The 14,527-nt window shown below is 43.1% G+C and overlaps 1 protein-coding gene across 1 annotated transcript in view; it reads right to left on the minus strand.

The window, feature by feature from the left end:
* Positions 1-785: 785 nt before the first annotated feature.
* The window catches only part of pitpnm3 (PITPNM family member 3), a 51,850-nt gene continuing 38,108 nt past the window's right edge, over positions 786-14,527 (minus strand). The window contains exons 9-17 of the mRNA XM_084559044.1: positions 9,534-9,755; positions 9,242-9,390; positions 6,910-7,026; positions 2,837-2,953; positions 2,586-2,734; positions 2,277-2,426; positions 1,877-2,060; positions 1,552-1,680; positions 786-1,391 (exon numbers count right to left, since the gene is read on the minus strand). Of these exons, the coding sequence (XP_084415170.1) occupies positions 1,053-1,391; positions 1,552-1,680; positions 1,877-2,060; positions 2,277-2,426; positions 2,586-2,734; positions 2,837-2,953; positions 6,910-7,026; positions 9,242-9,390; positions 9,534-9,755 (1,556 nt within the window). The 3' untranslated portion in view covers positions 786-1,052. The remainder of the gene's footprint in view (positions 1,392-1,551; positions 1,681-1,876; positions 2,061-2,276; positions 2,427-2,585; positions 2,735-2,836; positions 2,954-6,909; positions 7,027-9,241; positions 9,391-9,533; positions 9,756-14,527) is intronic.

Here is a 14,527-nt window from a genome sequence, read left to right on the forward strand (position 1 = left end):
AAGCTGGACGTTTATTGGCTTTGCAGGAACTCAACAGTAGTGAGTAAAATCAATCTGTCAATTTGCAGAGCCTCGAGCTCTTTAAGGCTTAACGCACGAAGCAGCAAAGTGACAGGTAGAGAACCTAGACTGTTCCAACAAGGACGCATGAAAGACGTATTATTGTTTACCGGCGTCAGTCTCCACCACTTAGAAGTTCTCAGCTGATGTCTGATCATAGGCTGTCTGAGGAAGCAAGAGGCGAATATGTTTGGTTTGCATAAAACGAACTGTCAGCTCTCACCACGCCATTTTTACGTTTGCACGTTGCTCCCATATGTTTAGTTCCCAGTTATGTAACCAGGACATGAATCGATTTTAAGCTGGACGGATGCGTGTCGTAGCTGTGCTGTGGCGTTTTCTAAATTACGCTCCAGCACACGCCACTGATTTCACACGTCACGCTCTGGTAACTAATCACATGAATCTTTACCGCAGACAAAAGATTCTAATCTCACACTCTTTGATCCCTGATCCTTTAAATCTGACGCCTTCTCTCGAAACTTGTTTCTCGGGTGTCTAATGCACTGGAGTGCTCTCTTAAGCTGATTTTCTGACAGGTGCAATCAAAACACTATTTATTTCTCTGTTCTCTGTGCGTGCCGTCTTGAAAACCAGTCAACGGCATTTTCTTTTTGTTCCATTTTGGAAATGGGAAACGGTTGCAGTCCAGAGCAGATGTGCAATGGTGTGTCCCGGTAGGAATCAGCATCGTTTATAAAGGTCAGTGAGCAGGAGACACACTCCACTGCACATAGAGTAACGCTAATTCAGGCAGACTATCCAAACTAAAAGCAAAAAGCAAGAAATGTTGGTAGCAGTACATTGGTTCTCCAAGAAAACTAAGTCTGTACAGAACATAATCTATAAACTGATGCTTGTGAACGACTCGTTAGATCTCAGCGGCTAAAAGTACAAAAATAAACCTGGAATCACCTTGGCCCTGGACACTAAGACTCCTTTGTTCTCCTCCTCGTTTGTCCTCCTCCAAACCTTCCATCTCTTCTCTGACGTCAGGGAGTGGTGTCTCCACGGTGCATGGAGGCCCGTCCCCATGTAGTCTGTCCACCACCTCCTCCTCCTCCTCCTCCCCCTCCTCCTCCATGGTCCTTATCTGACTCCGGCTGGCTCTGGGCTCGCTCAGGCTTGGGGTTGGGTGTACACGGCGGGTCGGGCTGCTGGACCGACATGGTCCTGCGCAGGTGGGTGCGTTTGCAAAGGAAGTCAGGCTTCGCCGAGAGACCAAATGAACCTTTCCTTAAGACCATCCGGACCGAAGGGGACTTCTTGGGTCTGGCTCTGTGCCCAAACTGAAGAGTGGAGAGGTGCGCGGCGTAACCCTCGCTAAGGAACTACAGAGAGAAGGGGTTAGAAAATCAGACAGAGAAGATTAAAGAAAATGAGAAAATCCAGGAGGAGAATCTGAACCTTTCAAGAGAAATAAGGCAGACGGAAACACCACGAACGGCCATTTAAGAAAGAGATAAAGGGCAGCAATGAGAACTGAACTACCTGACACTGATTTTGGTATTTCTTCGAAGGTCTGCCGACGATATAAATCTGCGAGGGGCTGAGGCCTAGCATGTTGTAAACAGAGATGTCCTTCATGGAGCCATAAGCGGAGTTGATCTTAATGTGACACTGGTGAGAGAGAACATAATCAGTTGGAGATGTGTGTGGCATTTCGAAGCAGCACAACCCAAGGCTACGGCAGCGTGAGCTTGCAAAAGAGTGACAACGGTGAGAAAGAGCTCAATGTAGGCCAAGGAACAAAATGCTTCACATGCTGTATAAGAAAGATTAACAGGCCAGTTGATGTCAGAACGGCGGTTTGTACCTCCTGAATGAGGTTCCTGAGGAATATGGTCTTTTGTCGCAGGGGATCATGAACAAGGCCTTCAGAAAAGAAGATCATCCCGTGGGGAAAATTGTGCTGCGAGAGCCAGGATACCACGCGCTGTTTCTGCATATCGGGGCGGCCTGTGATGTAGATGATAAGATATCCCAGGTCCTGCCAGTGCCTGCATGTGAATAACATCAAACACATCGTCTGAGTGATTCATCTTGATCTGCGGGGACATTAATGCTGAAAGCCTTAAATAGAGTTCTCTCGAACGTGCACATGTACTGAATTTACAAATTCATGCAACTTGTCAATGCATCCAGAGGTGAATATTATCCATGCAAACACACACATAAACATACTCACACACATCTAGATGGTATAACCTAGTTACCTGACCACATCAACAGCTCCAGGGCGGACCTTTGGGTCGCTGCCCATGATTGACACACTGGCAGCGAAAGATCCGTCAATACTGAAGACCACACACTCCATGCCCCGAGGCAGCACAGTCAGGTAGGCCTCTGCGCTGGTTTGATCCCCTCTGAGGATTGAAATAAGAGTGAAATTGCACCAGAAATGGCAGAAAACGTATGTAAGGTTGTTACGTCCTTCAAGCCCACCCCTTATTCTTCAGTCTATAGTAAGAACCTTACACACGACACAGAGCACTCTGTAAAAAACATGACATACGGATGCTTACTTCACCACCATTTTAATTGGATAGACTCCCAGTGCAAGCTTCTTGCTCTTGGGTATGGTATATGTGACTCTGCCGCTGCTGTTCGTCACCTCGGTGTCAAAGTGCACCCAGCGGCCCGACTGAGGCTGTGTCATCAGCAGGATGTCCACCTGAGAGGAGCAGGGTGGTGCAGCATGTAAAGAGTAAAGTCGGCTTCTGATAGAGAAATGTGCACAACATCAGTCGCAACAAATCACGTTGATGCCTTTCACCTTTTCTCCAGTCAGAGTGACCATGTCCAAGGGGCCGTACATGAAGCGACCGACCAGAGTCTGGGGTCCATCCTCGGTGGCAATGACATCATTTACTCTGTGGTTGGCTGTGACGTTCTACGGTTCATGACAAGAAAGAGCAACACATCCATTATTCAGGACACTAATATCAGTTGTATGTCTTTATTGTAACAATACTTGTCTGTGACGCTCATCTGATGCTCTTGCTCAAGCATTAAATTTTACCCTTGTTCTTGAACCTTTGTGAGCGTGCAAACAATCTTTAAGTCATCAAATCTACCAGCAGAGCCCAAAACATAAAACACTGCAATACATATTAAAGCTGCCAAGATCATTATTTTCATTTTAAAGGGGAAATACTGTTTTTTACAATCTGGACCTTATTTCTGGCATAAAAAATTATCGTTTACTCAACCATATAACTTTTGTGTAATTTGTAGTCCTTCGGGAGATATTTAGATTTGCGAATATCCATATAGTGGGAGTGAGTGGGGCACCGAAACGCAACCTCTAAATAACGCATTATCTGCCACGAAACTCGTTCATTTCACCAATATTTTGTTATCGTACGCTAGTGCTATTCCCCGTTGAATCCGGAGTTAGCTGTTATCATCATCCAGTGTCTGTAGATTGACCTACAGACCCCGGATGATGTCTTCTGACCTGGATGATGTCATCTTTGAGTGCCGCACGCACCCGCAACGGTCAGCTTGTTTACCTGTAATTTGCTACTGCTAGTTTTTTGCAACATGGCTGAATATTTTTCCGATTCTGAGGTTGTGGACGAACCACAGCAGTAGTGAATTACAGGTAAACAAGCCGACCGTTGTGGATGCGCACGGTGCTCAGAGATGACATCATCCAGGTCAGAAGACATCATTCGGGGTCTGTAGGTCAATGTACAGACCCCGGATGATGATAGTCCGGACTCAACAGGGAATAGCACTAGTGTACAATAACAAATTATTGGTGAAATTAATGAGATACTGCGTTGTTTAGAGGCTGCATTTCGGTGCCCCAATCATTCCCACTATATGGATATACGCAGATCTAAATATCTCCTGAAGGACTACAAATGACACAAACGTTACATGGGTGAGTAAATGACCGTATTTTATGCCAGAAATAAGGTCCAGGTTGTAAAAAAATAGTAGTTCCCCTTTAACGATTAATAAAATGTATATAATTTAAGGACCATTCACAGTAACAATATACCATGCGGGGCACCTCAAGGCTCTATTCTTGGACTTTAGTACTTTTAAATAACAATCTCTTAAATATCTCTGAATTAATGTTGCTGTTATGTTTCACAGATTACACAAATCTCATCCTTTCAAATCATGACATAGCATTTTATAAGCTGTTTCTTAATGTTAAAACCGTTTTCCTGTTACACAAGGGTTGCCATCCAATTGATTATTCTCATAACAAATTAGCTGAGAAAGCTCCCTCTACAAATTGAACCGAATTAAAGTCTAATACATCGTTATTTAAATCACTGTAATATTAGGAACATAGGCACGTATACTCCTTTCATCTAAAAGTGTTTTTCAGAAAGCGCTTGTTATATAAGTGCTAATGGTTCAGGCACTACAGAGAATGGAATAAAATAGTGTCATAAATAGTTTAAATGTAATCTTTGTTAAGAAGGCATTAATTCTCCAAGGTACGTGAGCAGTTTCGTGGCAGACAGGCGGGCGGGCTGCAGAATAAATTTGACGCCACACTCAGTGCAATGAATAAGAGCCTAAAACATTTACACAGCATTATATATGATCACAGTGTGAAATGACTTCTGCGTCTGCCTCAGCTATTGTGAGGCTCAGGCAGACACATCCCCGCTGGTATTTGTCCTTGTATGAACTTTCCTTCCAAGCCTTTTGAGACATATTGTACACAATGAGGGGGAAAATGGCTGACGTGTCGCCTGCTCTGATGTGTTTCATTTCCAGATTTCAATACCCAGCCAAATGCCTCACAAATGCAGAAAAGTCTCCTAAACTCCCTATCAAGCTCCCGTGTCTTGTTCACTTTCTCTATATTGCAGTATTCAGTGAGTAGCTCCTAGTGAATCGGCAGAGGAACACTAATCCCTAAATCTCTTCTTGCTGAGATGGTTGCATTTTAATAGAATATTATGAGCGCACTAATGTTTAATTCACATACCCCACTGAAGACCACCATGACAGAAATTTTAATTTTCCTTCCTGTTTCTTTGCCATTTCTGTGACCTTTACTTTATCCAGGAAAATTTGACACCCAGCTTTTCTCCCAAATAGCTAGATTCATTAAAATGTGGTTGGTCCAGCTGTAGATAGTATTTCTCATTCTGTATTTCAGAGTTCATGGCTACAAGGCAATGATAAAACGTATTATTCAGAATATACGTTTCTTTAACCGTCAGTAAAAAGGCTGCTAATCGCTCGGCTGTTTATTGACAACACTCAGTGAAAGTTAATAGAGCAACTGCACTTAACAAATATACAAATAACGCAATCAACCATGTTGTGTTTCACTGTTTCATCACGCTGGCTAATGATAACTGATTTAAAGGATGTGACATCTAACAAGGAAGTTCGACATTTCCAGCTGCTATCCTGCATTAGCTTTGTCAACAGTTAATTGTTTGCCAGCACGAGGTCGCGCTGATCCTGTGATGGCGAGCATGCAGAGTAAGCAAACGTATACGCGACCACGTACGCACGGGTGAAAAACATTAAACATGGCAGACTGCTGCTATGGGACTCGAGGAGACCTGAGTGTGTTCAATATCTTGTTAGATTCCCTCAACACAACTGATCAAGAACTCTCTGTGAGGCCGTATGTGAAAACAACACAAACAAGCAACATGTGGCTCGGTATCAAATTCCACTCGTGGACGAAAGTGTTGGAGATTTGAGTTAGCGAGTCAGACACCTGTCTGTGAAAGAGCAGCACACAACACAAGAAACAGCAGCCGCAGTAGTGGTTGCTCTCCAGCTGTGACAAGGGCCTCTCGCCGAGCCAAGGAACATAAGAAATAAATGCCAAGTCTCTCTGAATAGTATCACTCTGCAGCAGATGAGCTGGCTGCGTCCCGATTGAAGCAGCATGGCGCCGCTCTAAATCTTCACTTACTGAATTGTATTCAGGATGGGGCAAATTCTTTAAGCGCCCACCTGAGAAACGCATCACTTGGCCGAGGTGAGGCATGAACAGGACGAAGCAGAAAAAAGAAAACCTTCAAAGTCAAATATAGACGTGTTTCCATGTTACCCTGGTTATACAGTTCTATTTATAGCCCCATGAGAAGGAAGCAGTCACTAACTTTGAGCCTTTAGAAAATGGATCGCAATGTGACCTTGATTGTTGTACACGGCGCGGATCAGAAGCATCACGTAATTGCGTCAGCGCTTCAAGGTGAAAGTGTGGGAGTGTTTTTTAAGAAATCCAGGCTACAGAACATTCATACGGGCTACAGCGCTATAAAGCACTACAACTTCAGCAGCTCATGATAAAGGCATTTTTTGCTTCAATGAATGCAAGGCCGTTCCTGCTGTAGAAATTGTAATAAGGATAAAAGTGACAAAAAATAGCAAGAACTGAAATGAGACATAGTTTGCATCGAGGTGCATAAGGAACATTCACTTTCTCAGGTCATCTGTAACCTGTGCTGCACTCAGTTTGTTAAATATTATCTCAACAGACCCTCAGTCTGAGAGGCGGAATAATTTTTTGGTCTGGAGCAGAATTATCTTGGGTCAAATGCATCCTTACGGACAGAAAAACAATTTCTGTTGTATTAGTCTTAGTCTTTGTGTGTGTGTGTGTGTGTTTGTGTGTGTGGGTGGGTACATTTCTGAGAATCAGAGGCGCCTTGGAGACGATATCTCAGGTTGTGTAACGTCTTGTGTCTCAGCCAATTTAAATATTCATGAATTTGTTCAAATAAAGCTTCGATATACGTGATTCTGAAACACAAACTTGCAGCAACAATAAATTCACATTTATGCCAAAACTGATTTTAGAGCAAAGTGGAACAAAAGTGTATTTATACAAGAGAAACTTATTACCCTTAGTTTGACATGTGTCCTCCGTCTGAGCCACTTTTCGCGTGGGCTGGAGGGGGAGAACGGAGCCGAGTCCAGGTTGTCCGCTTCCTGGCCCTTCATGCAGTCACATCTCATGAGCTGTCAATAAACATCCATGACAGCAGACGTTTCAGCACACGAGCCTTCGAAATAACATCCTGCCACTCAGCAGACAGCACAGCCTCGTCCATCAGTGACGACTCTAGCGTCAACTGAAGCAACGAAGTAAAGACAACCATAGTGTAGAAGGTTGGCCACATCCGAAGGCCGGCAAAAAATCTGCAGCTACGTTTAAGGATCATACATTCACATTTTTTAATGGAAAGCTCTCGTGACAAGAGCAACAGTGACACAGATTAAGGGCTGAGGGGTGATTTAGAGTACTTGGAGTAAATTACAGCTCACATCTTGAAAGAGGCTCCACATTTGACACAGACACGGGGTGGCTTGGGTGGCTTTTCTTGACGTAACTCAGCTTTATTTTAAGAAATTACTTCCAATGCTGCTCTAAAAAAATGCAACAAATCTTTAAAAATGATGCAGCGTTAAGTGACTCTGAAACCCTTTTCTTTTCCATGTGCTGCTTTTACACGTTTTCTCTCATGACACAGCAGACAGAGGGTGAAAAAATATATATCTTCTTTTTTTTTTCCTTCTCTGGGAGCTCTGCTTTCTAATGATGAATTTCAAAGTGTGCCACTGTTGCCAGAGGCCTTTAATGAACAACCTCCTCATCACCGTGGTTTAAGATGTGGGAGATTCAAGGGCAGCTCAGTGGGCAGATGAAGCCAGTAACACTGCCAGGACTCACGGTTGAAACCCAGCTTCTGTGCAAGAAATATGCACCGACGGCAACATAGAACTCTTCTGATCAAAGGTTGGGTCTGACGAGATGATAGAAAGTCGATAACAGAAATATGGAAATGACTTCGAACACAGTTGCAGACCTTTAAAAAATAAGACACGTTTAAGGTCTGACTGCTGCAGATTGCAGTCAACACCCTTTTTCGTTTCTTCATAAACCAACTACAGAATCAGAATAGTTCAGATAAAATGGCTCCCATTTGTCTGAGGCTCAGCTGCAACGTGTGAGCTGAATCCTAAACAGCTTCACTTGACGGCGCATCTCAACAGCTTTGACCATCATCACTCATTAAGTCAAAGGTAAAAATAGACCTCCGTATCATTTACTTTGTTCTTTGCTGCAAATCAAGATCATAACTCAGGACTGGACAGGGGTTCAGCAAACTAAGAGATGTCGACATTTCGCTGTATTTATGGCTCATTCAAACCGGTTCTGTCCACGGCTACAAACCACAGAGCAGTGTTGATGGGATATTACTGGCTTGCTGCCAGACATATTCAGGGTGTCACATGTGCAGAAGGAACCCTTGAACAAATAATCAGTGCCTTTCTTCTGAGCAAGAGGACTTCATTAAGTGGCAGCAGCTGTTCCACAAGTAATGTAATTCTGTTCAAAGAACTGGCATCTATATATATATATATATTATATATATATATATATATATATATATATCACACATCACATGGACACATCCCATTACCTGAAGCCTCCTGAAAAGTCTGTAAGAATTCAGTGCATTAAGGAACAAAATCAGAGAACAGAGGGACTGGTATTAGGATGCTTTTCATTCCACTGCACCGTGTTTATCTTTTTTAAATCTTAAAATCTGATGAAACACATTTTGAGTTACCCATTGTATGAAATCTGTATAACATCCCTTGCCTTTCTTCTCATGTCAAGACCGGCACAGATTTCTTTCAAGTGCCTTGCAGTGGTTGCTAATGCAAGATTCAGTAAGATCATTTATGACAAGACAAGCCACGCCTCTGTTCACTGTCTTCACTGTCTACCTCCTACAACTACCCAGTTGCTGGTTTTGTTATGTTATACAGTATTACACTTAGTGTGCTTCTCACAAAGAGCTCAGTGGATGATGCAGTGGCGGTAAATAGCTTCCTGCTGCTCTCATTTGGTTGTAATGTTATAACCAAACAATGCGGATATGGAGCACAACACAATTGTTACATCAGGGAAAATAAGGTGTATATGCAAACGTTTAGCATGTAGTGTACAAGTCTTCCATAATTTCCACAATCTATTTTCGTAATAATATCTTTGCAAAACCTCTCCACCTTATCCCAAGTTTTACGCTCTCATGTGGCCTTCAGCTAATGCTTAGATGAGACAAATACACCAAACCTGCTATAAGTATTAACTCAGCAGAGAATACTTCTCACTGGTTGTGAAACTTGACGGGGGGGGAAACAGCTCTTTGAAATCTGGTCCTACCTGCCGTAGAACAAAGACAGCTACGTCAGTGGACTCCCAGTAGGAGGCGTGAAAAAGGTGAGGCAGGGCCACGGTTGGGAAAGCGGTCAGCACATCAGGGCAGTATAGAGCATAGTCCAACCTCTTGGAGCCCCACCAGCTACTGGAAACTGAGACATAAACACAGATACTGTACATGAAACCTGAGGTCAGCTCAAAACCTGTGAAACTTCATCAAACCATGCTCACACCCAGGACATAAATGAAAGAGGACAGCGTGGCCTTTCAGCTTCTCTATTTCCTTTGCACTCACTGTTAGCGATGGTGTTTCCCAGCTGCCCCATGGAGCAAATCGACATTTCACTTTCCACACTGGTCACGCTGGCTCTACGGCCTCCCTCATCTCCCCCTCCTCCTCCTCCTCCTCCTCCCCCTCCTCCTTCGGTCTTCGTCTCAGAAGACTGCTGTGAAGCTGGTCCTCCATGAGATTGCTCACCTTCCAGAAACACATTTGGATGGCCTTGGATACTCTCGGCTAGGGAGTGAAAAAGGAGAAAGAGAAACAAGGACAAAAAGGAGGAGGAAGAAGAATGGAAAAGCTCTGATCACACACCAGTCGACTGGCCTGAATCTTTAAATCAATGCTGTTATTTGCCTAATGTGGTAGCTCACTGTGTATCGACTTGCTTTGTGTTTTACCAAGGGAAACCCAAGGCATGTACTAAGTAGGAAGACAATGACAGCTGAGAGACATATTCTACTCTGCTTGAGACTGAATCATCAATTGGTTTCTCTGTTTGGCTTTGAAAGTCCGGAAAAGCATCTTGGCTCCTGCTGACAAGCAGGATAATTTATCAGTTTGGGTTCCTCTCTCCCAACGGCAAGTCTCCTTGCCGCAGCTTCCTGCTATTTGTTCTGCAATACAACTATATAATAAGAAAATGAAAAATTTCCCCGGAGACCTGGTTTCAACTCATCCTGGATCTAGTTGTTATTCTAGTTGTTATCTAAGTCATGAAGCACTTATCATTAATTTAACAGTCGGAGAGGCAAGTGTCTATCAAATCCATTCAATAGCACATTTATCTTAACCCCTTAATGCCTGAATTGATTTTTCAGTTATATAAAGAAATGAATTATTTGTGTTTTTGCTTACCACTCCGGTCCTATGAGAAACTAGTGCTTGCAAAAGGTTCCTAGGAATTTTTTGAATGTGCACAAACCGACATCGGAGTATTACATGCGTTATTTCAGTCTGAGCGGAAACAGTGCGTCGCAAATTCGCGACACTAGGCGTTAAGGGGTTAAATCTTACAGTACATCCTGCAGACAAAAGGAAATCCATATTGAATGAAATACAAAATTCTACCTAACAGTACCACCTAGTATAGCTTACCGACGGGAAGCTAAGCAACACAAGGTCTTTCTTTCAGACCTCCCCTACAATGTTTCCCTCTTCTAATGAAGTTATTATAACAACTAGACCATGCCCCATATCATTCTATTTCCTGTCCATCATTACCTACAGAAGTTTCTCTCTCTTTCTGTTTGTCTCAGTTCTCAACACCCACCCTCACCATCTTTCTTATTTTCTTCCTCTTCCACCTTTCATTACAGGAACCAGGGATCAAGTCTCAGTCCCTGGGTTCCTCTACCATCTTCCGTCTACACATTCTGCCCGCCTCATGTCTTCCCTTCAACCCTTTTTCATCCAATCCCTTTGACACCTTTCATCCCATCCCCTCGACCACTTTTCATCTCGTCCCCTCAAACGCTGTTCATCCCCTTTCGTCCCATCCCCGCCCTTTTCATAATTTTTCATCCCATCCTCTCAGACGCTTTTCATCCCCTTTCATCCCATCCCCATCCTTTTCACCCTTTTTCATCCCATCCCCTCCAACCCCTTTTTACCCCATCCGCTCGACCCCTTTTCATCCCATACCCTTCAACCCTCCATCCATTTCTCTCATGACATGTGTATCAATAAACCTATTTGCATCAGTTAAGGCATGGTCTTCGTTAGTGAAACAGCATTTTAAAACTCCCCCCCAAAAAAATTCAATCACACCCTGAAGCACACTCATTATCCTGTTAGCCAGGCACTATGTTTTGCTGTGAATGGCTGGACTCGCCACACTTCAATGTGCTGTACAGAGGAAAACCTTGACCTTGGCCACAACTTGTGAGCCCATCCACCATCTTCAGAATAAGGGAACTGGATGTAATCTGTATATTTGTATGTGTCTCACAAACAGGTGGTGACTCAGTGCACGGATGACCCCACTTCTCTATAATGTTATTTACGTGCTCCTATTTACTGTAATATCAGCTCAGAGGGATGTGGTGGCGTGGATGCGAGGCACAAACAGGGAGCTGGAGCAGGCAGCAGGATGGTTGAGGAGAGCTGAGATAAAATGAGCGTGCCTGTTTGCCTACAAATCAGAACACATCGTGTCTGGGTTTTCTGGGAGAAGATTCTACACACTCTACCATGTTAACATCACTTCCACTTCCCAGTGAACACAACTATTTGCAGTACAAACATCAATGTCACTCATGAACGTTGCGTGTTGATTCAACATCTGTAACTGAGCGTCATCTTGCGCGCACTTGTGTCAAATTTACCAGCCAGGAGAGTCTGTTTGGTTCTTGAAGCAGCCATTTTAACCCTTTCCCTGCTGACTGCTGGGCTGGTTGTAAATAAACCTTTGAGATGTAGCCACATGTTGCGTGTTTGGTTTGTGAAGGATGAGCAGCCGCAGCAGAATACAGATTAACAGCAGCTCTCTCAGACATGACAGAGAATAAAGTGTGGTTAATGAATCCCACAGTCAAGGCAAGGAACAGTCTACATCTGTTAAGATGATGTCAAAGGAATCTGACACACTCCGTCCAAATTAGTGTGGCTACAATGGATGACAGATTTTTTTAGTTACAGATCTGCATGCATTTTTAAATGAAGAGATAAATATTGACAATGGGTTGTTTAGCTGCTTCTGTTTACTTGTGTGACTCATGTTGTGGGGACATATACACAGGTGCACTGTGGGATTTGACTTCTTCTATGGACAAAACACAAGACCTTATAATGTGCACCCTTGAACTTGGTTTATAATGCATTAATGCAGAGCCAATGACGCAGCAGTGTAGTCCATTTTAAGCATTTATACTCGTGCACTGGCGTGTCAGTGCTGTTTTGTAATTACGTGGCTAAAACTCTAGTTCAGTAATGTGAGTTTGTCTGCGTACACCAAACCATGCCATCTGGAGCTGAACGGCTCGTGTTGATAAATGTTGAACAACCATTACTTTCACTGAAATCACTGCAACACAGAAAAGAGAGAAGACTTTTAAACATGTGGTTTGCAGCAGGCTGAATGAGGGAGAATTTTATGTGCTTGTCTGGCCACTGAGAGACGTGAACAATGCGTTGTAGCACCTGACGCAAAAGTTTTTGTCTTCTTTATTACTGCTGAAGAGAAAAGCTGCTGGAACCAATTTACACAAGCTACAGAACATATGGATTTTTTTGTTTTTGTATATGCAACCAAACTTTTAAAACATTATCCAGCTTCAAATCTTCAAATCTCAAATCTGCCCTGTACGGTGAGAGACGAGTTTTGTGAAGCGTGACTTTTTAAGTGTTTTAATATTTTGATTTTCATGAACTGGATTTGGATTTTCCAAGGTTGGCAACTGATGGTGAAATACTGGGATCTACAGCTGAATACAGATTAATACAGATTACTCTTGGCATTAGATAGAATCAATAGAACACCACAGTAACACCACATTAATAATGGCTGATAGTGGTTTGAACTTTTATGAGGGCCACTGAAAGTCCCCATGCATATTCTTTAAATTGTAGTTTATAGCTGAAGGCAACCTCGCTGTATATAATGTATACTATGTGCAGTTAAATCTGAATGGATGCTAGACCCCAAACACCAAGAATCTGTTATCATTAATGAGTCCTGTCCTGCCCTGAACCTCTCACAGGAGCCATATTCCCTTTCAGGCTCAGGAATATTGGCTCTGCTGTCCTTCTTTCACAGCACAATGAACAGACAGAGGCAGAGAGGGAGAAAAATGGCAGAGAAAAAAGAGGAGCATCAGGAGAATCTGCAATGGTTAGGAGGAACGATGGGGCAACACAGTGACAGACACGGTTACGGAAGAGAGAGGACATCCATATGGAGTGGATGAATTTGTAAATCTCTAAATGACCAGTGTGGACACAGAGATTATTATTTCAGTATGAGGAAGGGAAGAGAAAGAAAGAGCGTTTGGCAGCGGTGAAAGCAAGGATGAACAGGGAATTCATAAGCTGAGGAGGGATGAATGAACTGTGGCCTTGAAATGTCTTTGTAACAAAAAAGAGACACAGAGAGGCTCTGGATTTAGCCCCTTACTCTCCAGTCTTACTCTGCCACACTCACTGGCACCTTATTAGCAAATAATTTCACGGTGAGCAAAAAATACACCACTATTTTTAGCCATGTGATCAATGGTGATAAAAAAAACATGGCCGTAATTCTATGTGCATTTGCTGTCTCGGATGATAATATTTCCCACTGGACCATAGCTGGAAATCAATAGTAAGAGGGCTCATTCCCTCCATATTAGCAGCATTCATCATAATAAAAGCTCCCGGTGTTGACGGGTGTTGATGTCAAAGTCATACCCACAGGAGCCTGATTTGATTGGCTCTCCATGCCTTCATAGCAACTAATTACCACATTACAGAGCGGGAAATGGATCATGTGTGCCGGTGATTGTTCTTCCGTGAGTCTGTGTCTGTGCATCTGTCCTTGGTTTTTAATTTGACACATAATTTGACAGCATCTAAACCCGATCAATGGAACCGTGATGCAGACCCATAATTAAAACCTGGTGTAGCTTCAAGCCTGCGCTGTGCGTCCGCTTTTACACTCCATCACCTTCATCTGCACTGCTGGCTCTGAGAGGCGTCAAGCGTCCCGCATTGCGAATGGCTGAACATGATAAATTAATTTAAAAAAATAAATAAAAATGCTGTGGGGTTTCACTTTACGTCGGTGAAAACAGACCTGACAGATATTTCTTGTACACAGGTCCCATAGGAGTGAAACACGAGGAATACTCATGGGCTCCATGTTCAAACAACAAATGATTGGCATAATCATTGTTCTTGGATTAGTTCAGATCAGACATGGAACATCTAACAATAAAGGCTTAGACTAATGACTTTTCTGGTATTTAAATATTTTTTCATTCCATAAATATTCTGTAACAGCTTTACTCAGAGTTAATTATTGTCCACCTTAA

The sequence above is a fragment of the Chelon labrosus genome (assembly GCF_963514085.1).
Source record: "Chelon labrosus genome assembly, chromosome: 13".
Classification (NCBI taxonomy): domain Eukaryota; kingdom Metazoa; phylum Chordata; class Actinopteri; order Mugiliformes; family Mugilidae; genus Chelon; species Chelon labrosus.